The 26,830-nt window shown below is 40.7% G+C and overlaps 1 protein-coding gene across 19 annotated transcripts in view; it reads left to right on the top strand.

Annotated features, from left to right (window-relative positions):
- GPHN (gephyrin) overlaps nucleotides 1-26,830 on the top strand; it is a 535,600-nt gene that overhangs the window by 470,257 nt on the left and 38,513 nt on the right. For all 19 annotated transcript variants that reach the window (XM_074998888.1, XM_074998882.1, XM_074998890.1 and 16 more), the window contains 3 exons: nucleotides 9,280-9,338; nucleotides 9,548-9,701; nucleotides 12,314-12,435. In XM_074998888.1, coding sequence (XP_074854989.1) covers nucleotides 9,280-9,338; nucleotides 9,548-9,701; nucleotides 12,314-12,435 — 335 coding nt within the window. The remainder of the gene's footprint in view (nucleotides 1-9,279; nucleotides 9,339-9,547; nucleotides 9,702-12,313; nucleotides 12,436-26,830) is intronic.

Below are 26,830 nucleotides of genomic sequence, written 5' to 3'. Positions count from 1 at the left end.
TTTGAGATGCTGCAAATTCTTTATGCACTGTGAATTTGAGAATCTATATCGTCTGGGTGCCCATTGGGCATCTCCGTTATTTATTGCATTGATATAAATTTCTGGTAGCTGCACGCAGGGTCTGCTTCAGTATTCTTACCGCAAGGAAGATAATGCTGATCCAAATGTCCCACATGTTAGCACATCCTCAGAAGAGATGTAATGTCCCTTGCATCTTGAAAGCACTTCCTAATTTCATCTGCAAGAAACCTCAGATCAGCATCTCTCATTTGCAATCCACATCATCTGCCCAAATTGCACTATCTATTAAGGAGGCACTAAAGTAAACTACCATACCTCAGCAACAATGATGCTTACCTGATAAGAAATGCTATGTTCCATCTCAAGATTAGACATTTGTTTTCTCATGTGTCTCAACTCCCTAGGTGTCCAGGCTGTAAATGAAACACCATCCATTAAAGATCAGAAATAGAAACAGAGAAAGCCACTATAAGAATCATCTCAATTTGTTTGGTCATAAATCATATTTGTGTAAAACTCTGCAGTTTAGAATCACCAACTATCAGGCACCGATGGCAAAATATACTCACATCAACTACTCAAAGTTTGCTTCGTTTGAGCATTGACCACCATAACCAACGGGACCCATTTCAGCCAGTCATTACAGAGGATCATCTTCTTGCCAGAACATCCTGGTACGCTTCTTTAGATGCTGCTGTCATAGCTGCTTTCTCTGCTTCTTAACTGTTAGTCATGAATAGGGCCTCCTGGCTTGAGCTCCTTGATTTCTGAGAGAGGTCCAGAATATAATAAAGGACCCTCCCTTGGCCAGCTTAAATTTTTGTAGAGAATACAGAAGAATCTCTGTATATATTAAAATATTCCAGGACCATTTTGCAGTCTCTAGCAATTACACAAATATTCATAAAAGAAAATGTAGTAAGTCCATGACAGTGCAGAAATGCTATCCTGTTCAGATTTACAGTGTCCAGAGACCTTATAAAACCCCCAGGAAAAGGCAGAGGCTGGATACACAGGCATTAACCTCACAATCCTCCTCATCAAAAATCTGGTTTTGATGACATTGTCAAAGTTTTGAGTTATCTCCTCCTTACCCACTGCAGTAGTTCACAGGCTTTTCTTGCTTCAGGGGCCACCTTTTTCATTTCTCACAAGCTTGGGAGCATAATACTACACAGAGGTGAATTTTGGAGATCATATCAGCAGGATACTCCACTCTACTTCCCTGCATACACCATTTTCCCCATCTTCTTCAAGGAACCCTCTAGTGAGCATCTTCTGTAACAGGAAATAGACTTCCTGCTGAACTTAGGTGCTATAGGATCAGCTATAGAGTGCTTGCATTCCATCTGCTTTCTGCTCCCAGAATGTTTTTGAATGTTCTGTCCATGATACTGACTTGTATTTGCAGAAAAACAATCCTACTATTCACACAGCTTGATGGCTGGGTGCTAAAGATGTGCTTCTACAGCAAGATCTCAGTGGCAACTCAGGCCATAGCACTGTTTCTCAGCAAAGGGACTACAGATAAACAGTCAGAAGTCCACTCTGACCCCAGTGCGAAGACTGGAATTCATATCCATCTGATAGCAGCCAAAGCCTACCTCCCAATTCACAGGGTTACAGCCTTATCAAATTTAGCCACTACAGTCCAGATCAGTTTCTATATATTGGTCAAAACTGGATCCACTTGTTGTGACATACAGCATCTGGTACTTTTGTAATAAACCACATGAGATTGCATATGGGTGCTGCCTCTAAGGGTGGCTCAAAACTGTTTATTTACGAAGCAAATACAGCTTGAATAAACTGCTCAGTGCCTATAGTTGTGAAGAAGTCCATCAGTTGGGGGAAAGACCCTCACAACACTTACACAGAAGTCCTCTTTGCTCAGCTGTCTCCAATGATCATAAAGACGACAGATGCATCCTTGCTGAGATGGGGGAACACATTTCAACACTCACTGCTCAGAGCTGGTGGTAATTTTACAAACTCACTCTTACACATCAACTTGGCGGAACTCAGGGATGTTAATTGGGACAAATATGTTGTTATCATGATGAACAATGAGTCATGCATGTTTTATGTCAGTTGTCAAGCGAGGGAGCAAGATTACCTATCCTCTGCACCGAAGCAGCGAGACTGGAATTGATGCATACAAAATCACATCAACATCTCAGCAACTTATCGTGTAGAAATTTGAAGCATCACCACAGTTAACATTTAGCAAAGGCTTTTCTCAGGATCACAAATGGGAGCTAGATCCTCTTACACCCCATCATATGTTTCAGTATTAGAGCATCCTACAGCTAGACCTGTTCACCGCAATCAAAAACAGGAAGTGCTTTCAGTTCTGCTCAAAGTGGGGACTGGACTGCCATGCTTAGGAGATGCTTTTCTCCTCCTTTGGACATTGAGTCCCTTGCATGTGTTTCCTCCAACTTCTCCACTATCAAAGCTGATGATTAAGAAAAACAAAACCAAAGTTCTGGTGGTTCCAATGTGGTCAGGACAGGTGTGGTTTTCTTACCTGACCCAGTTGGCTGCTGATCAACCTCTTTAAGAATGTCAGTCAAATTCTTTACCCAACCTCAAGATTCTTCACTTTCATCTCAGTCTGGCTGATCACTGGATAGCTGTGTTAGAAATCACCTGTTCAAAGGAACTGAGAAGACTATTGTTACATGATAGGACGCACTCTCGCTATAATAGGTACAAAGGGGGACAGGATTCAGCAACTGGTTTCACCTAAGACACCTTTCACCTGCTTCCTCTTTGTTGTCAGATACACTTGATTACATCCTAAAACTGAAGAAGACCAGTTTGTCTTTGAGTTCCATGAGGATATATCTGGCAACCATTATGGCCTTGCATTTTCAGTGTTTGAACATCTGATGATGGTGAGATTTCAAAAATTGTTGGGAATCTGTTTCCATGAACCAAACATCTTACCTGGCTTAGGACTTCAACTTGCTGACTACATGCTTTATGAGACCTCTCATCCAGATCCAGTGGTGGTTTGTTCTTTGAAAATGGCCTTCTGAACAAAAATTGGAGAGAGAGAGAATACGTTGACATTTACACTCTTCACAGTATTCTTCAAGGACAAGATCACATTGTGACCACAACCCAGATTTTTACTGAAGGCGTTGTATAAATTCCACATTAACCAGTGTATTCATCTTCCAGGGTTCTTTCCTAAACCACTCCTGAACAAGGAGAATGTGAAATTTTGTACACTCATGGCTTGTCTACATTTGCCCCCAACTTCAAAGGGAGCATGGTAATCAGGGTGATGGGAGATTACTAATGAAGTGCTGCAGTGAATATGCAGCACTTCATTAGGCTAATTCTCCCCCGTGGCAGCTTCCAAGTGTCAAACTTAGAAGTTGGTACAGGGGAGAATTTGCCTAATGAAGTGCTGCATATTCACTGCAGGACGTTAATAATCCCCCATCACCCTGATTACCATGCCCCCTTTGAACTTGGGGTCAAGTGTAGACCCAGCCTCAGTGTCATAACTGTACTAGCATTTTACTTGGACAAGACTAATTCATTTCGAAAAGCTCTCAGATTCTTTGTGTCTCTTGTGGACAGACCTAAGGGATATCCAGTTTTCAAGCAAATATTCTCTGGATGGATATGTGGCTATATTACTTTTCTTATTATTCTAATGATCTCCAGTTTCCTTATACAATATTAACCTATTCAATGAGCTCTTTCTACTCCTGTGGCCTTTCTTATGAATGTTGTACTTCTGTCTTGCACAGAGCTACAACTTTATGACTTAGCTGTTCATGCTGTCATTGGCTCTACTGTGCTGTTTTCAGTCTCAGACTCAGCTCCAAAGTCCCAGCCCATGTAGAGGGTTCTGCCTAAATCTGCTTGAGCATTCAGAGGGATGCTATTAAAAGGAGGAGGAGAAGTTACTGACCCTGTGCAGTACTTCTAGTTCTTCATAAGAACATAAGAACATAAGAATGGCCATACTGGGTCAGACCAAAGGTCCATCAAGCCCAGCATCCCATCTGCCGACGGTGGCCAATGCCAGGCGCCCCAGAGAAGGAGAACAGAAGACAAGTGATTTATCTCCTGCCATCCATCTCCTGCCCTTGTTATGAAGGCTAGGGCACCATACTTTATCCCTGGCTAATAGCCATTTATGGACCTGACCTGCAAAAATTTATCAAGCTCTTTTTTAAACCCTAATAGAGTCCTGGCCTTCACAGCCGCCTCGGGCAAGGAGTTCCACAGGTTGACTGTGCGCTGTGTGAAGAAAAATTTCCTTTTATTAGTTTTGAACCCACTACCCATCAATTTCATTTGGTGTCCCCTAGTTCTTGTATTATGGGAAAAGGTAAATAATTTTTCTATATTCACTTTCTCCACACCATTCATGATTTTATATACCTCTATCATATCGCCCCTCAATCGCCTCTTTTCCAAACTGAAAAGTCCCAGTCTCTCTAGCCTCTCCCCATATGGGACCCTTTCCAAGCCCCTAATCATCTTAGTCGCCCTTTTCTGAACCTTTTCTAATGCCAATATATCTTTTTTGAGGTGAGGAGACCACATCTGCACGCAGTACTCGAGATGTGGGCGTACCATAGTTTTATATAGGGGAAGTATGATATCTTTTGTCTTATTATCGATCCCTTTTTTAATAATTCCTAACATCCTATTTGCCTTACTAACTGCCGCTGCACACTGCGTGGATGTCTTCAGAGAACTATCCACTATAACTCCAAGATCCCTTTCCTGATCTGTCGTAGCTAAATTTGACCCCATCATGTAGTACGTGTAATTTGGGTTATTTTTTCCAACATGCATTACCTTACACTTACCCACATTAAATTTCATTTGCCATTTTGCTGCCCAATCACTCAGTTTGCTGAGATCTTTTTGTAGTTCTTCACAATCCCTTTTGGTTTTGACTGTCCTGAACAACTTGGTGTCATCTGCAAACTTTGCCACCTCACTGCTTACCTCATTTTCCAGATCATTGATGAACAAGTTGAACAGGATCGGTCCCAGGACTGAGCCCTGGGGAACACCACTAGTTACCCCCCTCCATTGTGAAAATTTACCATTTATTCCCACCCTTTGTTTTCTGTCTTTTAACCAATTCCCGATCCATGAAAGGACCTTTCCTCCTATCCCATGACCACCTAATTTACATAAAAGCCTTTGGTGTGGGACCGTGTCAAAGGCTTTCTGGAAGTCTAGGTATATTATGTCCACTGGGTGCCCCTTGTCCGCATGTTTATTAACCCCTTCAAAGAATTCTAATAGATTAGACAGACACGACTTCCCTCTGCAGAAACCATGCTGACTTTTGCCCAACAATTCGTGCTCTTCTATGTGCCTTGCAATTTTACTCTTTACTAGTGTTTCTACTAATTTGCCTGGTACTGATGTTAAACTTATCGGTCTATAATTGCCAGGATCTCCTCTAGAGCCTTTTTTAAATATTGGTGTTATATTGGCCGTCTTCCAGTCATTTGGTACCAAAGTGGATTTAAAGGATAGGTTACAAACCACTGTTAATAACTCCGCAATTTCACATTTGAGTTCTTTCAGAACCCTTGGGTGAATGCCATCTGGTCCTGGAGACTTGTTACTATTCAGCTTATCAATTAATTCCAAAACCTCCTCTAATGTCACTTCAATCTGAGTGAGTTCCTCAGATTTGTCGCCTAAAAAGGCTGGCTCAGATTTAGGAACCTCTGTAACATCTTCAGCCGTGAAGACTGAAGCAAAGAAATCATTTAATCGCTCCGCAATGGCACTGTCTTCCTTGATCGCTCCTTTTATATCTTTATCATCCAAGGGCCCCACTGCTTTTTTAGCAGGCTTCCTGCTTCTAATGTATTTAAAAAACATTTTACTATTGTTTTTTGAATTTTTGGCTAGCTGTTCCTCAAACTCTTTTTTGGCTTTTCTTACTACATTATGACAGTTAATTTGGGAGTGTTTATGTTCCTTTCTATTTTCCTCACTAGGATTTGACTTCCACTTTTTAAAAGCTGCCCTTTTCTCTCTCACTGCCTTTTTAACATGGCTGTTTAGCCATGGTGGTTCTTTGTTAGGTCTCTTACTGTGTTTTTTTATTTGGGGTATACATTTAAGTTGGGCCTCTAGTATGGTGTCTTTAAACAGTTTCCATGCAGCTTCCAGGGATTTTAGTTTAATTACTCTACCTTTTAGTTTCTGTTTAACTAGCTTCCTCATTTTAGTGTAATTCCCCTTTTTGAAATTAAATGCCAGAGTGTTTGACCGCTGCGGTGTTCTTCCTAACACAGGAATATTAAAAGTTATTATATTGTGGTCACTATTTCCAAGCGGTCCAGTAACAGTTACCTCTTGGACCAGATCCTGCGTTCCAGTCAAGACTAGATCGAGAATCGACTCTCCCCTTGTGGGTTCCTGTACTAGCTGCTCCAAGAAGCAGTCATTTAAGGCATCAAGAAATTTAATCTCTGAATCCCGTCCTGAGGTGACATGCACCCAATCAATATGGGGATAATTGAAATCTCCTATTATTACTGTGTTTTTTATTTTGATAGCCTCTCTAATCTCCCTCATCATTTCAGCATCACTATCACTGTCCTGGTTAGGTGGTCGGTAATATATTCCTAATGCCATATTCATATTAGAGGAATGAATTGTTATCCATAATGATTCTATGGAACATTTTGATTCCTTTAGGATTTTTACTTCATTTGATTCTATATTATCCTTCACATATAGTACCACTCCGCCACCCGCACGACCTGTTCTGTCTTTCCGATATAATTTATATCCCGGTATGATAGTGTCCCACTGATTTGTCCTCATTCCACCATGTTTCTGAGATGCCTATTATGTCAACTTCCTCCTTTGATATGAGGTACTCCAGTTCACCTATCTTATTAGACAGACTCCTAGCATTAGTGTAAAAGCATGTTAGAAAACTACCACTATTTATATGTCCGCCTTTCACAGACGTGGTGGATTTTTTTATGCACGATTGTTTCACATCTGATCTTGCCCATATATTATTTCCCACGTTCCCTATCTGACTAACTTCTAGGGAATCCCTGTCTATGGAGCCTCGTGTAAGAGAAGTCTCCGTCCGATCCAGGTGCTCCCCCGCACCAATCGGCTTTCCCCCACCTCTTAGTTTAAAAACTGCTCTATGTCCTTTTTAATGTTTAATGCCAGCAGTCTGGATCCACCTTGATTTAGGTGGAGCCCATCCTTCCTGTATAGGCTCCCCCTACCCCAAAAGTGTCCCCAGTTCCTAATAAATCTAAACCCCTCTTCCCTACACCATCGTCTCATCCACGCATTGAGACTCTGAAGTTCTGCCTGTCTATCTGGCCCTGCGCGTGGATTTCTTCAAAATGTGTTTACCTGTGGGTGCTTCACTACCTGCCCTCCATCCCCTCTCTTTTGCTCTTCCCTGCTATGGAGCTGTGTGGTAATGAATGAACTGAGGGCAGCTCACCTGGCAGCTCTATATAGTGGTGAAGAGCATGAAGTGGAACTGAGCACATCTGTGGCCTGAGTGGGCACTATTACGTAACATTATCAAAGGCACCTGAAGTGGAGCACCCATCGGGATAACATCTTGAAGAATTACAACTACTGCACAGCACGAGTGACCTCTCCTTCTTGTTCATATGACCTCATGCACTTATGTAGTACAACAGGCCAGACTTTACATATGCTCCATGCAAGAATATCAATGTATCTGTCACACAGACAGCATGTGGACATGCAAATGCAGATGACCCTATGAAGTCCTCTCACTGTTATATTGGTGGAAGAAGGCTCTCCAGGCATGCAAAGGTGTGCTGTCTTCTCTCCTCTGCCTACCAAGAAGTTGAAGTGTTCACTTAGACCACTTACAGACCCAAGACCTCTGGACTCCCAAAGAGATAGCCCTTCACACAAATGTTCTAGAACTCAGAGCTATTAATCTAGCATGTGCAGCATTTCTTCCCATACTATGTGGACTGAAAGCCTAAGTAATGACAGGTATAACAACGTTTCATATTATCAGATAGGGAGGGCCATGATCATCACCCTTTTTCAAGAAGTTGTTCCTCTGTGGAACTGGAGCATTTTGGCACAAAATCACACCAGTAGCTCTATATCTACAAGGCTTCCAGAATGTCCTGGTAGACCAGCTCAGGAAGCAATTCACAGATTACCACGTGTCAAGAATATGATACTACAGAACATCTCCTGCAGATGGGGATACCTGACAGTAGACCAACTGCTACTCAAGTAAGACCCATTATGTCAAAATGGAACAAGAAATGCCATGGTATACTCAATATCAGGATCCAGGTTTCCTCTCAGATGCATTCCTCATCTCATGGAATAATGTATGTGTACCCACTGATCCCATTAATACCAACGGTCCTCAAGAAACCCAGGATTCAGCAATAGTGATCGTACTAGCCTCTGCTTAGCACAAATTTGTCAAATCAGTCTTGGTGAATGATCATCTAAAGAAGCTGTTCAGTTAAAGTCAAAATTATATTTGTGTGGCACAGGAAGGGCTCTACTAAACTGACCTACATAGCTAAATGGAAGAGGTTCATTATTTGGGCAGCACCATGCTACCTTACTTTTACAGTCACTATTCCAAATCATTGACTATCCCCAAAACATTATGGTCGATCCATCAGTTCCATAAAGGAATGTTTAGCAATAATATCAACACATTATCCTATTGATACATTACTATAGCCTTAGCTGGGTTAATGGGGCATCTCTTTTGCACCTCTAGGCAAAATCATGTAAAGGCAAATCATGCCACTCCACTCTATATGATTTCTGCCTGGAAAGGCTGCTTCTGAAATATTGTTTGAAGATGTGAAGCTTGCTGAGAAAAGGAGAATGTATCCTTCTGGTGAATAAGACATAGCCCAAGGATATTGTATGGTGAAGACACATAAAAATAGCAGTCCTGAAAAACCAAGGCAAACTATGTATCCAGTGCAGGTCCTTTTCTAGTAAGCTCAGCTTGAAAGTAACTATCTTAAACTCTTTAAATTAGAGCACATGTTGTAGAGCTCTCATGTTCAGCAGATCAAGAGAACCAAGAGGATGTTTGGACAATAATATGACAGACTAGTCACTGTTGTAAAGAGAAACTGTGGCATGGCCATTTCTGAACCAGAAAAAAGTGCAGACTAATGAGAAACACAAGTTGATTAACTTTGTTTGGTGAACACATTTGGAATTATGTGACTTTTTTTGCAGGGCACTGAAGAGCTAGAAGTACGAATTCTGGTGCAGGCTCGACCAGGTCAAGATATAAGGTCTGTAAATAAGCTAATTTTAAAATATCTCTTCAGAAAATATAATGGATAGTGCATTTTACTCACATTGTTTTACTTTAAATAGCAGTAAAATTTTGAATTTATAACCAGGGCACAGACGCAAACTCTTTGCTTAGAGCTTGACTGGGTAATGAGTAATTTTGAATTATATTCTATTTTTTTCTTCTTTTTTGTGATATGGCTTTCAGACCCATAGGACATGACATTAAAAGAGGTGAATGTGTACTGGCTAAGGGAACCCACATGGGTCCATCTGAGATTGGTCTCTTGGCAACTGTTGGAGTAACAGAAGTAGAAGTTAACAAGTTTCCAGTGGTTGCAGTCATGTCAACAGGGAATGAGGTAAGAAAAATATATTTAAGCTCAAGACTTTTTGAATTAGTTTCATTTGCAGGCACAGGAGTAGTATTTTGGACAGTACAGTAGGGTCTCAACATTCGTGAGGGTTCTGTGTTGAGAACCCTCGCTAATGTTGAATTTCGCATATATGGCAGCCACTCCCTGCCTGAAGCCCGGCTGCTGGGGCTCCTGCCTGGAGCCAGGACGAGGCAGTGGCTGCTGGCGCTCCGGGCCCAGAGCTCCAGGAAGTGGCAGCTGCTGGCACTGCCCACCTCAGAATCCTAAGAAGTGGCAGCCGCTGGCACTCCCTGCCTCCGAGCACCAGGAAGCAGCAGCCACTGGTGCTTTCTGCCCTGCAGCATCGGAAAGCGGCAGCTGCTGGCACTCCTGCCTGGAGCCCCAGGGGAAGTGGCAGCTGCTGGTGCTCCCTGCCCCAGAGCCCTGGGGAAGCGGCCGCTTGCAAATAATTGAATTCGCAAACCTTCAGTTCGCAAATGTTGAGACCCTGCTGTAATTGCCATCCTAATATCAGTCTGTTTTAGTGGTGCATAGACACCTGCAGTTCTCACTAATGTCACGTTTAGTTGTGGAAACTCAGAACTTCTGAAGATCAGCTTCTTTGGCTCTATTTAACTTAAAAGACAGTCCAACACTGCTTAGTTTGGAAGTTCTGACAAGATTACGTGGCTGCATTGCGTGAAGTGACATACAGATCCTCATTTGGAATTTTGAGATAAGCAAGAGAAAATGGAAACAAGGATAAAATACTTTATGGCTATCCATTCTCTTTTTCCTTCCCTATGGGAAAAACTGTCATGTTGGGAACCACAAATTCTTGCTCTTGAAAGGACACACTGAAATCCAGTTAACTACCTCCCAATGTTGTTCAAGACCAGGGCTCTATCCTGCTAGCTCTCAAGAGTATCAGAATAAACAAGTTCCCATTTAATACAGCTGACTAAATTCTCATATGAGAGAGCTTGGGTCACTGCTTCTGCTTCCACATTTTCCATCCTCCACCTTCTATAAGTTTAAATTTCTCACCTTCTCAAATGTTGAGGGAAAATGACTTACACAAGACTGTATCAAGGGGTGCGTTATGGGAGGCACTCAGATTGAAATCCCAAAGCCACTGATGTTAGTGGCAAACTCCCATTACCTTCAGAGAGATCAGCATTATAACTGACTGTCTTATAGTTATAGGGTCATATAAGTGGAAAAGAAGGGAGCATAACCTAAGAATCATGGAAGTAGTTCACATGTTAATATGAATGAAAAGCCCTGTAACATTCTACATTCATGTCCAAAAGAGCTGATGGCTATTCTTAGGAAGTATATATTGTACAAAGGAGCTGTGCACAAGAAATTAAAATAAAAATGTAGTAATGAACATGTTTTCTTTGCAGAGGTTTCAAAAGCCTTATGAAACCCAAATCCTCAGTAGAACTAGATGTTATTTCCTCTAGTGTGTCCACAGAAATATAAACAGTACCCAGCTGTCCTGTCACTATTCTCTCATTTCTAATGCTCTTTGCAAAAAATTCAAAATTAGAAACATGAATGGCAAGGGATTTATGAAAGATCAGGTAGGTAACTTAACTGGTCCAATAATAGACATCTTGTTTCTTAATAGCCTGGAAGCAACATGGCTACCACGCCACTGCATTCAAAGGATTTATAATAATACCAGGAGAAGTTTTAAACAGCTGGTTCAGGTACTTGTGGGGAGTAATCACGTGTAGTAGATAAGGCACTTGGATCAGTTCATATAGAAGACCACTGATATGTTTTATTGAATTCAAAGTCTTCATCTTTACCAACTAGAAAATCACTTTTATTATTGTAGTAATTGTGCTGTATTTAAAAAAATCCAGTTACCTCAGATGTGCATTTTGACCTAACATCTTGACTGTGCTCTTCTGAGGCAAACCTTTTGAAGTCTAAAACACTAAAATAAACCCCTGGCTGTATTCTTATCCTGTTGAAAGCCTTTGATGTGTTTAAGTTTTAAATCTTTGATATGTAAAATAGAGCCATAAAAATAAAGTTCTGTTCACATTTGTCCAAACTCTTTCTGAGTGATGCAACACCAGTGAAAATCATTCTTTGACTGCAAAATGCCAACCCACCTTGGGCTGAAATCATAATAGATCTTCTAACATTGACTGGAGTAAGGTGGGCAGTAAATATTTCCAGAGAGAGCCCAGAATGCCCCAAGGAGTGATGAGTTAGTAAGTGGGATGCTTCCCTGTGTGCATCTTTTGTATAATATTTTTAACCTAGATCCTCCCTGTTCATGTACATTAAACATTCTGTGGAACTTTTCTCAAGATTGGGTTGCTAGCCACACTGTAGCTAGCCAAGATCCAAACTGAACAATTATTTTCTTACTGTCTCACATCCTTAGTGTCATTTTAATTAATCCAGCAGTCTCCTTCATTTCCAGTCCTCAGTTGTTGTGTCGCTGCATGCTGTTAATCAGCAATACAGTCCATGCCAATGACTACGGTGTTGCAAACATGGATGAAAGGAGTCCTACTGTATAAAATGTGTCTGTATGTTTGTTAGATACTTTGGCATCCTTGACTGTCTGGTAATGTGGCTCTATTTTATAGTTGTTGAATCCTGAAGATGAGCTCTTACCAGGGAAGATCCGAGATAGTAACCGTTCCACTCTCCTAGCTACAATTCAAGAACATGGCTACCCAACAATCAACTTGGGAATTGTGGGAGATAAGTAAGTACCACATGTTAATAAAGAGTGTCATCTATTGTTACTCTATGTTCATATGGTGCAGTTTAATGTAGCAGTGGGAAAAGAAAACATGGCAAAGTTGCATTCACTATATTCTCTGCAAATGCCACAGCACTGTGGTGGTGTTCGTTTTGGAGGAGGAGTACTCTTTTATTTTCTTCCCAATATAGAGTGTAACAATACCCATCCCAGTAGTAAGCGGAATAGTCTCATAAGGATATTTTTAATGAGTGATGTTTATCTTGTTTGGTCTTCCTCCTGTTGTACAATTGTAGCACTGCCTCTGGTCCCTGCATGATAGGCTGATGTGAATTGGGAGAGGGTAATAACACCAACACTTGAATGGTGAAATGTTTAGCTATCTATTCGTGCAGCCTCATTGTGGATGTAAGCACATTGTATTTAATAAGGCAAAAACCTGCATTGGGGGAATATATTGTACAGAAATTCAGTGATCCTGATTTTTAAGAAGGTGTCTGTCACACAGTTTATTTTCCATGTTAAGATTAATTTTGAGTTTAACTTTTTGTCAGATTTCTTGAATCACTATCTTACGGGCAGTGCCCCACTCTTGACTATGGTGTATTGCTAAAACAAAGTTACAGAAGTGCATCTGAGCATCCATTTTTCAGTGTTGTCCTCCAGTGAGATCTCTGTTTCAACAGCTTTTAAACTTCTGCTGTTGTCAAATCATTTTATTCATCTGACAATAACTTCTAACCAGGAATGAAAGTAAGTTCTGCTTTTCAGAGCTCTAACAGAAATGTTCACGCTATTTGGTGTTCCCTCCTTAACAAGACTACAATGTCTGTATTTGGCTCAAACTCAGATGGCTAAGAATTCTCAACATTCAAAAAAATCTGAATTATTTCCTCTGCTTTTGATGCATAGGAATTGGACTTTCTATTTCTCCTTGTGTGTATCAAACTGACCAACAGACCACAAAGGCTACACCAGTTCAGTCCAATGTATTTAAGCAGCTAATAATTCATGGTGTGTCCAGGCACACTTAGTAGTCACTGAAGCCAGTTTTATAATTATTCCCAACCATAAATTTAAACCCTCGGAGAAAGTCTCTTGATTGTTCAGATGCTGTGACCTGCGAATTTCTGAACAAACTTCTGTCTATACGCAATAAGTGAAGACAGAAAAATAGAAAATAAAATCAGAGTACACTGATTGTCCCTAAGATAGCATCTGGCAGGTGTCTCACTTGGGGTCTTAGATCATGGGAAGCAAGACTGAGAGAAGAAACAACTGAAGAGAGTTGGCAGTTTTTCAAAGGGACCAAAGGGACATTAGCAACCCAAAGGCAAGCTATAGGGACCCAAAAGCAAGCTATACCACTGCATATGAAAGACAGAAAGTATGGTCAAAGGCTGCCTTAGCTTAGCCGGGAGATATTGCAGGATCTCAAAATCAAAAAGAAATCATATAAGAAGTGGAAGTTAGGAGAAATTACCAAAAATGAACATAAGCAAATGATACAGCTGTATCTACACTGACCCCTAGTGCCAACAGTTTGATGCAAGTTTGCATATTCATGTGCTTATGTACATATTCATTAGGTTAATTTGCACATCCAGCAAAAAAAACCTTTGTCGGCAGCATCTTATGCCTGAGTCCTTATGGCATAGCCTACATGTATGCATGGGCAAGATAAGAAAGCCAAGGCAAAAAATGAGCTTAAACTGGCTAGAGACATAAAGGGTAACAAGAAGTCATTCTACTCATTGAGGAGGGAGAAACAATATCAGGAAACTTGGAAATGGCAGAGGTACTTAATGACTTCTTTGTTTCAGTCTTCACCAAGAAGGCCGATGCAGAAAGGCCTAACATAATATATGCTAGTTGTAAGGGGGTATGTTTAGAAAATAAAAAAGGAACAAGTTAAAAATGATGTAGAAAAATTAGATGTCTGCAAGTCACCAAATCCAGATGAAATGCATCTTAGAATACTTAAGGAGCTGATAGAGATGGTTTCTGAGCCTTTAGCTGTCATCTTTCAAAAGCCCTGGAAGTTGGGAGAGATTCCAGAAGACTGGAAAAGGACAAACAAAGTGCCCATCTATAAAAAGGGAAAAAAGAACAACCCAGGCAACTAGAGAACAGATAGTTTAACTTCTGTGCCAGGAAAGATAATGGAGCAAATAAATAAGGAATTCATCTGCAAACATCTGGAAGAAAATAAGGTGATAGATAACAGCCAGCATGGATTTATTTATAAAGAGCAAATCATGCCAGACCAATCTGATAGATTTTTTTGACAGGATAACAAGTCTTGTGGACATTCTTTCCCCTAATTTAAGGAAATATGGATTGGATACATGGACGATAAGATGGATACAAAGCTGGCTTGACGGTTGGACCCAACGGATAGTGGTCAGTGGCTCAATATCTGGATGGTGGTCAGTTTCAAGTAGCGTGCCCCAAGGCTCGGTTCAGGGGCTGGTGTTGTTCAACTTCTTTATTAATTACCTGACTGAGGGACTGGATTGCATCCTCAGCAAGTTTGTGGATGGCATTAAGCTAGGGGGAGAGGTAGGTAGGTTCCAGAGTAACCTGGATAAATCAGAGGATTGGGTCAAAAGAAATCTGATGCAGTTGAACAAGGAGAAGTGTAGAGTCCTGCACTTGCAACGGAAGAATCCCAAGCATTTTTATATGCTGCGGACTGACTGGCTAAGCAACAGTACAGCCAAAATTGACCTAGGGATTATGGTGGATGAAAGGCTGGATATGAGTGAACAGTGTGCCCTTGTAGCCAAGAAGGCTAATGGCATATTGGGGTGCATTAGGAGGAGCATTTCAAACAGATCTAGAGAAGTCATTCCCCTCTATTCAGCACTAGTGAAGCCACATCTAGAGTACTGCATCCTGTTTTCGCCCCCCGCCCCTCAAATATAGAAAGGATGTGGATGTGCTGGAGCAGCTTCAGCGAAGGGCAGCAAAAATTATTAAGGGGCTGGAGCACATGACCTATGAGGAGAGGCTAAGGGATTTGGGCTTTTTTAGTTTGCAGAAAAGAAGAATGAGGGGTGATTTTATAGCAGCCTTCAACTTCCTGAAGGGGAGCTCTCGAGGATGTAGAGAAACTGTTCTCAGTCGTGACAGATGGCAGAACAAGGAGTAATGGTCTGAAGTTACAAAAGGAGAGGAGTAGGTTGGATATCAGGAAGAACTACTTTACCTGGAAGGTGGTGAAGCACCGGAATGCATTGCCTGTAGAGGTGGAGGAATCTCCATCCCTGGAGGATTTTAAGTCCTGACTTGACAAAGTCCTGGCTGGTGTGACTTATTTGGGGGTGATCCTGTTTGAAGCAGGGGGCTGGACTCAATGACCTCCTGAGGTCCCTTCCAGCCCTATGATTCTAAGATAAAGAAGAAGTGGTGGATATGGTGTACCTAGACTCTAGTAAGGCATTTGACATGGTCTTACATAATCTTCTTATCAGTAAACTAAGCAAATAAAACTTAGATGGGACCACTGGAAGGTGGGTGCATAACTGGCTGGACAACCATTCTCAAAGAGTAGTTATTAATGGTTCACAGTCATGCTTGAAGGGCATAACAAGTGGGCTTCTGCAGGGATCTGTTTTGGTACCGGTTCTATTCAATATCTTCATCAATTATTTAGATATTGGCATAGAGTGTACACTTATTAAGTTTGCAGATAATACCAAGCAGGAAGTTTTACCTGTCAGGGTGGTTAAACACTGTTATAAATTGCCTAGGGAGATTGTGGAATTTCCATCACTGGAGATTTTTAAGAGCAGGTTAGATAGACATCTGTCAGGGATTGTCTAGGCGATGCTTGGTCCTGTTGAGAGGGCAGGGAACTGGACTTGATGACCTCTTGAGGTCTCTTCCAGTTCTAGTGTTCTGTGATTTTATAGGATTTGGAACCCTCAGGATTGTGACAGTGGAGTAGATATGAGCCTGCCCCCTGCTGTTATGCCCTGCCCCCTACCCACAAAAAATACTGCACTCTCATAAAGATTCAGTCAGTTCCTTCCTGACTTCCCTCTTTCCCTGTTACTACACTTTTCCATTGCTTCAGCTCTTCTCTGCAGTCTCGGTGTATCCTTTACATTTTGGCACCCCTATGTACTAGCTGCTCATGTCTGGTTGTCTAACCTGAGAGGCTTTTGTCTTGAGTGCATTAGTACATTTTTGTAGCACTCCCATCACCATTGTTTTGACATACTACTGATCTCGCGTAGGCATTTCATTCCTTATTCTGTTCTTTCTGAGTTTTCTCTAGCAGCACTCCTGTCTAGCTGCAGCTATGTTCCTGAAGAAGGAAGAAAGACCACTTCACATCTTCAGACCATATCAAAATGATAGAACTTTAACTATTTAATTCAATATTATTCATATATTATATTATCTATTATATTATTATCTATTGCATTCAATATCATTCATATATTATTCATTGCATTATCTGGCCAAGAGCCAACCATGAAATGCAGGAGTGCCTGATTGTCATGCAAAAGTTATTAACTTAAAAAACAGGGAGAATCATCGAATCCGCCTTGAAGAACCTCAAAAAGACTCTTCTGATTTCAGGCATCTCTTTACTGAAGTCTCCAGGTTCTCTAACTCCACCCCACCTGCCCCACACACACATATTCATGTCCAGAGACAGGAGAGATGATCTCAGAGACTTAATGTATAGTCAGCCATAATGGTCACTCATAATCTTTTAGGAGGCTGCTACAAAGTGCTCTGTATCAGCTTTGAGCATTCTTCTTGCTCTGTATCAGCAGGTATAGAATCTCTTGGCACAGCTGTGTTCTTTTTTGTACTGAGTCACAAGCTTGCATCCTGGAAATTGGTGTTTCTGACATGGAAGCTCTGGATTTCATATTGGCACATCAAGCACTATTGCACCAAGGGCTCTGGCTTAGTCAGTGTTAGTGCTTGCTGAAACTCTAGTAGTACTCAAGGTCTCTCCATTGCCTATAAAATTAGAGCTGTGTTGGTAGGAGCAGACTAAGGTTCAGGGTGAGGATGACAGTCATCTGGATTCAGATGCATAGGAGGATTCATCTGATACCAAATATATATTCTGTATGGAGGAACACCAAGAAGGAAATTCTTCATGGGATAATGATACCTTTCCCTAGTTTTTCTGACATAAATTCAAGATGGCTAACTTTTAGTTGATTATAATACCGCACCCCAGAATCCAATGCTGTGCCTAATGATTCATTCAAAATATGTTTACTAACCTATGGTTATAGCCCTTCATAACAATGTACTGCCAAGGTCACATGAAGCTGTGAAAGAAAGCCTTTATTCTGGTCACTTCTCTTCATCCTTCCTCAGATCTGGAGACATAACATTTCCAGTACAGAACTGATGGTTTTATAATGAGAGCCAAAAAAAAAGAAAGAAAAACTGACAAATCAGATGCATAGAACTGAAGGGGAGTGGAGAGACGTGCAAAATAACATGACGTGCCTGAGATCATTATGAATATCAAAGCTGGGGAGACTGTCTTTGTAATGCTTGAGGTAATTGCTGTCTCCAAGAAGGCAGCTCTTCCCAGGGTTACCAGTCTCCCTACCTTTGATATTGGTAATTATCTCAGGCAGGACACTTAGTATTTCACACCCCTTCCCTTCAGTTCTATGTATCTGATTTGCCAGTTTTTATTTCAATTTTTGTGGATCTCTGTATTATGTAACCATCAGTTCTGTATTGGAAAGGTTATATCTCCAGATCTGAAGAAGTGGGTGTGCCCCATAAAAGCTCATCAACTAATAAATTATTTTGTTAGTCTTCAAAGTGCTACATGACTGCAGGTTTGTTTTATTAGAATATAGAGTAACGTGGCTACCTCTCTGTTACTATTCATCCTTCCTGTAATTAATACACAAAGGCGAATCTGCTTGGCTTGGGCAGTTTTTGATGCAAGTGATATGGTTTCAGAGACCTAGAGATGGATGCCCACAGTTTGCATCTCTGCAGAGCTCTACATTCCAAAAAGAGGTCCAGAGAGAAACCAAGGATCTTCCATACACTAGAGGGAATTTGTTTCTGGAATTAAGTGGAACATCCCTGCAAAAGACAAAAGAAACAACGTCGGTACTGGGTTTTCTTGCATCAGTGTGTTCTCCCTTCAGTCCCTTGTTCAAGAGGGAAAGGGAAAGTCTCCACTCTAAAATACAGGTCTCACATTTACATGTGGGTTTAATGAAGTTTAGTTTTCCCCGCACAGGACTCTTGGCATCAGGAGCCTCCTTGTGCCAGCACCAAAACCCAAAGGGTTTTTGAAGGATTCTGGAGCATTTAGTTGACCTGTAGTTATCTGAAGTTTGCCAGGACTTATTTGTCAAACCTGGAGCTTTTTGCCACTGATGACCCTGGTCGCTTTTAGCACATGCGTTCTTTGGGGTTACACCACGAGATTTTCAGAAAACCCTCCAGATTTTTCCATCCCCACCCCACAGACCTTAAAATGTTCTCAGACACCTTTGTATGAGGAAAAGATGATGTGTCGAATCCAATCTATCTTGGAAAAGAAAGCCTTCAAATTTGCCATATGAGGGGAGAGAAATCAGGGGGTTTATTTCAAGTGCTTCCTTGTAGTCAAATCTTAGGGACTTTAGCACACCCTGAACTTTGAGGAACTGGATCACTCTGTAGCCAAAGAGAAATGGTAACCCTGGGAACCCAAAAGCCTCTTTTACAGAAGCATGACCACCAGTGTAGTTTAGGACTTCGTTGACACTCATTTCACAAGCAAAAGAAGTACCTCATAGTTCTTGAAGAAAACAACATAACCCATTTTATGTGCTTACCTATTAGAACAATGTGGGCTGGTCTTTTGGTCATTCTCATGCCCTAATGATTATTGTGACAAATTCTGTGGAAAAATATTATTAAAACTACGTGCATCTTCCTCTTAAGTACCTGATCCCCATTGAATTATTTATCATAGGATTTTTGTGTGTGGTTGGTGCTTTAAAACTTTTGTTCACTGTCTTCCTTGTATTTATTTTGTGTAAAAGTTGCAAGTCTAAGCTCTGGGGAAACATGCAATAAATTGGGCCAGTGTGACAGCAGGTGGTGATTTTATTTTATATAACTAAACTCCATTTTTGGACCTTCTAGAGGAGCTCAGTTAAAATATTATATGGATGGACCTCAGAATCTTGGCCTCTGTGCCTGGTGAATTTAATTTCCTTTTCTGTTGTTTATCTCTCTTGTTTAGCTCCAGTTTACATGAGTAAATTTTCTCTTTCTTAGGTTCGTTCCTTAATTGTGGTGTTCCCCATGGTCATTTTTTATACTACAGCACCTCTGTAATGTTAATTGCTTTCATTCATATTTTATCCTGCAATTGTGATGGTTCAGAATAGAGAGAGAGGAATTGCTACAGAATTTCATCAGGTATTTCATAAACTTCACATTAAATGTGTCTTGTTGAGGTGCTATAAATTATTGCACATATTTCTTATCAGGACAGTCACAAATTCACAGGCAACCTGTCTTTCTTTTACTTTGTGTGAAGACTCAACATATAGGGTTTTAGGTTTTTGGGTTTTTTTTTTTTTTTGATCAGAAATTATTTCCACACTGTTGTCATAGTTTTATAATGACACATTGCACATTATTTTCTGTAAATGGTGAACATCTAAAAACCCAACAATAAACAAATCATATTTAAATAGGAAACAATATGTGATCTCAAAATGTTGGATAACTCCCCTTAATACATGCAGTTCGTTGTGGGATCTGATACTGTATCTGTGTTTTGATTGTGTTACTAATAAAGTCTTGATTTTGAAAAGGAAAAGGAAGCTTGTGGCATTCCTTTAGTGAAGAGCAATGTATTTTAAGCAAGAAAACTGAAATTAAACATGAAATAAAGTTGGCATAATTAAAGTGGATTTCGGAGTGAAAGTCAGGAAGACAGTGGTACAAACACACATGTATAGTGTGAGGAAATATAATATGTAAAAAGTTTGTGAACGTCCTGAAGTAAACACGTATCACATTACAAATCATTGTGCATGCACTGTTCTTAAAATAGGGGTTCCAAAAAGTATGGTTTGATGTTATTTACTAAGGACCATCTCATTTTCACATGCATTGCAGCTTTTGAACGATTGAGTTTTTAGCACATTTGAAAAAAAAAAAATGGCTCTTCTTGCTATTTTGGTTGGTAACCCCTGGCCTAGCAGTTTCCATGATGGAAGATAAGCACAATTCCAATCTACTCTTGAGGCCTGGGGTACTGTTTTCACAGACTCCACTTGGAAGCCTAAGTTCTACTGCCTTTTACTTTTGAAAATAAGATTTAAATTCCTAAATCATTTAGGCACTTTTGAAAATGTTACGTATGGTATCCACTAGGTAGAACACAGTATAGGTAAACAGGAATTTAAAGGGGGACAGTTAAACTAGTTTTTCCGCAAGAATGAAGGTGCAACACCATCTAAGTAAAAAAAAGATTACTTGGGCTTGTCTATACTACCTCCCAACTTTGAAGGGAGCATGGTAAGTAGGGTGTTGGGAGTTTATTAATGAAGTGCTGTGTTGCATATGCAACACTTCATTAAGTAAATCCCTCTCCTCCCCCCGCAGCAACTTCAAAGTGTTAAAGTTCGAAGTGTTGGCTCGTGTCTAGCTGTGGCTAACCCACAGGTACTTCGAAATGCTGGGGCAACTTTGAAGTCCTTTACTCCTCAAAATTTTGTACTATGAGTACAAGTTTTAAGTAGTAAAGGGACTTCGAAGTTGCTCCAGCACTTCGAAGTACTGGCGGATGAGCTGTGGCTAGACGCGAGCCGGCACTTCGAAGTTTAACACATCGAAGTTGCCACGGAGGGGAATTTGCTTAATGAAGTGCTACAGATGCAGCTCAGCACTTCATTAATAAACTCCCAACACCCTACTTGCCATCCTTCCTTTGAAGTAGGGAGGTAGTGTAGACACAACCCTTGAGATTAGTGTTTCCTTCTTGTAAAGAAGAAAAGATTAATTTGAAAAACTTGGCAAAAGGGAGCAGAGAAGAAATATGAAGAAGCAGCCTGCTGAAAAGTTGCCAGGTGCTCTGCTATCCTATAATAAAATGTTTAAAACTTGTACTGATAGTTCAGGTAAATAAACAAAGAAAATTAATTAGCATAAACAGGTCTTCCAATTTCAGTGCAGTATTTCTAAGATCCAATATTGTGAATTTACCACATAAAACAAAGTAATGCCCACTCCTTCTCTGGCCGAAGTCATCTAAGGGCATATCCAACTGTGGTGCATTCTCTACTTTCTCCTGAGCTAATAAGGTGAAACTGTATGAATTCCCAGTGGCAGGAAGGAAGGATTCTGCAGCAGTTAGTAAATAAAATAAAAAGACTAACACCCATGTAACAATGTTTCAAGGAATTCTGGAGAAATGCAAGATCTTTGTTTTCCACTGGTTGCATTCCCTATAAAATAATAATAATAATAATAATAATAATGTTTACTTTGTCTATTACTCTTACATCTTCAAAGCCCTGTATTGATATTGACTACCATTAGTGAGGTAGCTGATATTATCACTATTTCACAGCTGTAGAAATCTGCATTGAACAAGCCATTTTACTTCTCTTCCTTACTCAGCAAAGTTAGTGAGTCTCACAAGTACAACTCAAGACTTCCTGACTGCCACTCCTATACTCCAGAGTATGCTGATTGGCTGAAGGCTCCTACAGGCGCATTCTCAAATCTTGCAGCATGTTTGAGTCTCTGGCTCTTCAAATGTATTTCATGCCTGCATTTTGTGTTTCTGGTCCTGCTTATCAGCACCTTTCTCACTCCTGTCCCACCCTCCTTTTTCCTGGTTCCTACTCCTGTCTCTGGTCTTTCTGATAGTCTGGCTCTGATATTTGGCTCCTGGTTCTGACTTGCTCCCTGGACTTGGTAGTTGGCTTCTAACCTCAGCTTCAGTACTTTGTTCCTGATTCATGGCTCTCAGCTTTACTTCACTCCCTGGACTTGATAACTTGGGTCTTGATTCAGGTGCTGACTTCTAAGTTTGGTGACCTCGGTTCCAACCATTAGGGTCACCTCCCTGACCATAGCCTTGTCCTGAACAAAAAATAACTGCAAAAATGTTACGGGGAGGTTATTTTGCTTTTTTTCTCTCAGTGACTTCAGATCAGATTTGTTCTGTTAACAGTATAAAGCTGTTTTTCAAATTGTCAATGGTGCAAATTTATTCTAGAATCTGAGAATCAATAACATTCTTTACTTCTGCTTGCTGTTTTTCAAGCATTAACTGTTGCATTAAAAAGTAGTCATATTTAGATTATTAGGTGAAAGATGCTAGGGCTAAAATGCAGAGTAAAATTCCTCCTCTCTCTCTCTCTCTCACTCTTGTCCTTCCTGGGACTGTAAATATCAGTTTCCAGACACCTTTGTCAGGCATTTCTAAGCCTGACCTATTTAAATTGAGTGGCATAATCACATTTGTTGTGCTAAATTGTTTTTGAATACAGTAATACAAAGACCTTTAATTGCATCTGATTGAAAAATGTTATTACAGTCACAGCAATGCTGCAAGTTTAATGTTTAAAAAGTTAATCACTTTAAGATATTTTAACAGCAAATAACTTTCTTTCTTTAATCATTTGACTGTTTCTGTGTCTACCAGATAGACTGTTTCTGCTGCATATGCAATATAGTACCTCTGTGTACTAACATTGTATTGATATCAATGATATGTTAATGGATCACAGGTAGTAGTGACCAGGCACAGAAGACCAGCACTGAGAGAGTTAATGATTAATGAATACCATAGCAATGAGTTAGAAGCACAGAATACTGGTAATTACATTTTGGTTAAGATGTTCCGTTCCAAATTAATTTAAAATTTCTCGGCCTATGAAAAGATGCTCTGGATTCCCTTATAAGCAATGCTGTGGTTTTTAATCCCCCGCCTCCAACACACACACACAGAGAGAGGTAAATGCTGGAGGTGAAGCAGCGTGTGGGGGTGGAGGCTGACAGCTCAGAAAACCCACATAATAATTGGCTGAACCTCTAAGAGGTTACAATCCCCAGTTTGAGAACCCTTTCTGTTATTCAGATACGCACATAATTCCATACAGTCATCTTGTAGGAGAAAACACTGTCTGACAGAATATGAGAGACACGGCGGGTGGCATATTAACTATCTTTTGTTAGACCAGCTTCTGTTAGTGGAAGTTAAAAAATTTTGAGCTGCAAATCTTTTCTTCGTATCCAGGGAAGGAAGCAGGCTGGCTGAGTGTATGTCTACATTACAGAATTTTGGGGAAGAAATTAATGTTGACATGCAGAAGTCACCAAAAATAAGTTGCCAAAGCAAAATTACACTTGCTCACTCCGTTGACTGATCATGGCCACATTTTTAGCCCTCCCATCAACAGATTGAGGAATTCACTGTGAGTATGTATCTCAAAATGCCTAGCAACACCTTCTTTCACTAGGCACTGTAGGAATGCAGAATGGAGCACAGCACATCTTGGGAATGTGAAAAATGTCCATCTGAGGTGGTTTTGTTTCCCAGCCCTCCAGAAGCTTCTGGCTCCCTTTCATGCCATTTGTGAAACTGCCAGGCTTTGCTTTGTACTCACAGAGGAAGAAGTGTTGCAGGTGGATAACGTTTTGTGTCACATGGACAACAGCAAGCTGGCATTGCATTGCTGTCACAGAGCACCTGGGAAGTGCAGACCATCACTTTTGGGTTTGGGATACCTGTCGTAAGAGATGGGATTGCACTGTCTTGCAGGTGTGAGATGAAAACCAGTGCCTATAGAACTTTGGGATGCACAAAGCAGCCTTCCTGGAGCTCTGTGCTGAGCTGGCCCCTGAGCTTTGGTGTAAAGATACCAGAATGAGAGCTGCCCTCTCAGTAGAGAAGGATATGGCAATTACTTTGTGGAAGCTGGCAGGTCCCAAATGTTGCCATTCCGTTGCAAATCAGTTTGGGATTGGGAAGTCTGCTGTAGTGGCTTCACGCTGTAAAGTGTGCAGAGTGATAAATAGCATTTTGCTGCTTAGGACTGTGACTCTCGGAAATGTGGATGACATAGTGGCTGGCTTTGCAAAGATGGGCTTTCCTCATTGTGGTGCGGCCAGAGATAGTACACACATTCCAGTTGTAGCACCAGTCAGGGGTCCCATTAATTTCTTCCATCCATGGGAGAATAAATTTTATTATGTGCACCAAGGCATGTGGGGATGAGTACCACCAGTAGACAGTTATGCTTCTGGCTGTGGGCTCTCTGCTAACCAGCTGGGTGGCACCTGAATCTCTCCTGGGCAGCTGCCCAAATCCTCAGCTTACAGGAACACTGGTGACAGTCCACCTAGCCGTGGAGTACATCATCTGGAAGGGATACTTCTCAATGGTGCTTCATGGACGACTTGATCACCATAAGCATTTCACAAACAAAAATGTGGAATGGTCTGGAAAGGCACATGAAGAGCGAAAAATGTAGCAAATATGTGTCCCAGTTCCTACACGTCACTCTCAGTTGGGACAGCACATACTCCTCTCCCCATATACTGATAAGATCCAAAATCTCCACACTGATCCAAGCAAGAGAATGTATGGAACTATAGTGAGAGATGATCAGCTGGGAAGACCCCATGAGTGCATTGCATGCTGAGTCAGCCAGCCAGAAATGGAATTTAAAGTTCCAGAGGCTTGCAAGTAGGAGAGGCATATTGCTGTTTATGTGGTTGTAGATCAGTGGAATTCAAAGCACTGCCCAGAGTGGCTACTTGGGCATTGGGGGGAAATATTCTGGAGTTCAGTAAAGGTGAAAAAGCCTCCTGTGGTACACACTGAATGATTATCAACAGTGCACGGAGAGGGAGAGAAAAAATCCTTTACGGTAGTAGAAGTTTTCTTGCTGCTGAAAGTGGGCATATTTCGTGGCTGGTTCTGTGACAGTGTGAATGCTATCAAAGTTTTGTCATCAGCAAAACTTGCCAGTGTACACATATCCTGAGCTAAACAAACTGGGACAGCTTGTTAGGTAGAATTGTTGCATGTCAGGGACAATCACTTGAAATGAAGTGAGCAATTGAGGACAAGATTATTATTCAAAAAGGGTTTGAAGTGGGCAGTTAAGGTTATTAGGCAGCCTGGTGTACTATAAATTATAGCCGTAAAAATGATGTCTCTGTTAAGTCCATAATTTTTGATGTCTAGCACAGTTATGAATTTAAGCTCTGAGGTTCAGTTTTGATGTTTTGTGCAGGTTTCCCTTAACGATAAATATGGAAAAATCAGATATAGAATGGTTGCTTTGACACCATCACAATTACAGCATACCCTGGGACCAATACAGCCACAATAGTACTGCAAGCAGAATATTCTGTAGACCATTTAGTAACAGCACTTAAAAAATTAAGTTCCTGAGCCTGCTCTCCTTAATGCTGGAGACTGGTGCAGTGACCAGGATCAGGTGAGGACTCTGAAGGTGGCTTACTAAAGTATTTCCCCCTCTTCCTGAGCTGCACTGAGTCTACATCTAGAAAAGAAGTTACATGTTGCCCTGTTACAAAATCAATGGAATAAGAATTAAGGCAGTAAGGCCTTCTTGAAGGGTCACTGCCCAAGGACATGAGGCGTGTTGAAAAGAAACTGAACTCTGGATGTATAGTGTACTAGTTCATCAAAATTGTTTAGTTTGAGGATTTTTTTTCATGCATGCCAACATTATTTAGCAAGTATCTGAACATAAATAAGAGAAATCTTTGCTGGAATAGCTAAATGAGGACAAACTACATAGCATTAAGTCAACGTACCTGAACAAATCTTTGAGAAGATTCATTCTATCTGCTATATTCTTGTGCAGTATCCCTTGGTTCCTAAAAAATAGTTAACATCTATTCTAGAAGTGTAAAACAATTTCTTATGGTTGTAATGTCAATTTTGGTTTCAAACTTCTTATTTTAATATTATAGAAGCTGCATTTTAAAGATTTCGTGTCAAGTTAATTGTCTTAAAAATGAGAATGGAAGGAGAAATAGAGATTAAAAGTACTTTTCTTTGTGAGAGAAAGGACGTGTACTCATCTCTCATCTTACACCACAGAGTAAAAGATAGACTTTGGTTTTATATTTGTAGCACAAAAGGCCCTAAGCAGGTGGAAACGAGGTCTCCCCAGCCAAACTGACTTGGCCAGAATACATGCTAATAGGATCGTGACCTCCATAAAATAGTAATTTAAAGTAAGTCATCAGCTTGTTCAAATAGAGTCCTAAAACCAGCTACCTTTCATTCTGGATACTTTTGTTTCTATTGGCTCTTCTCGCTGGTAACAGCAGTTGTATTCTCAAGTTGAGCAAAGCAATCAAACAGGCTCCGATGAGACTGAAGTGG

The sequence above is a fragment of the Carettochelys insculpta genome, chromosome 6 (genome assembly GCF_033958435.1).
Source record: "Carettochelys insculpta isolate YL-2023 chromosome 6, ASM3395843v1, whole genome shotgun sequence".
Taxonomy (NCBI): Eukaryota; Metazoa; Chordata; order Testudines; family Carettochelyidae; genus Carettochelys; species Carettochelys insculpta.
The sequence above is the reverse complement of the archived record's forward strand: the minus strand, read 5'-3'. Positions and strand labels throughout refer to the sequence as shown.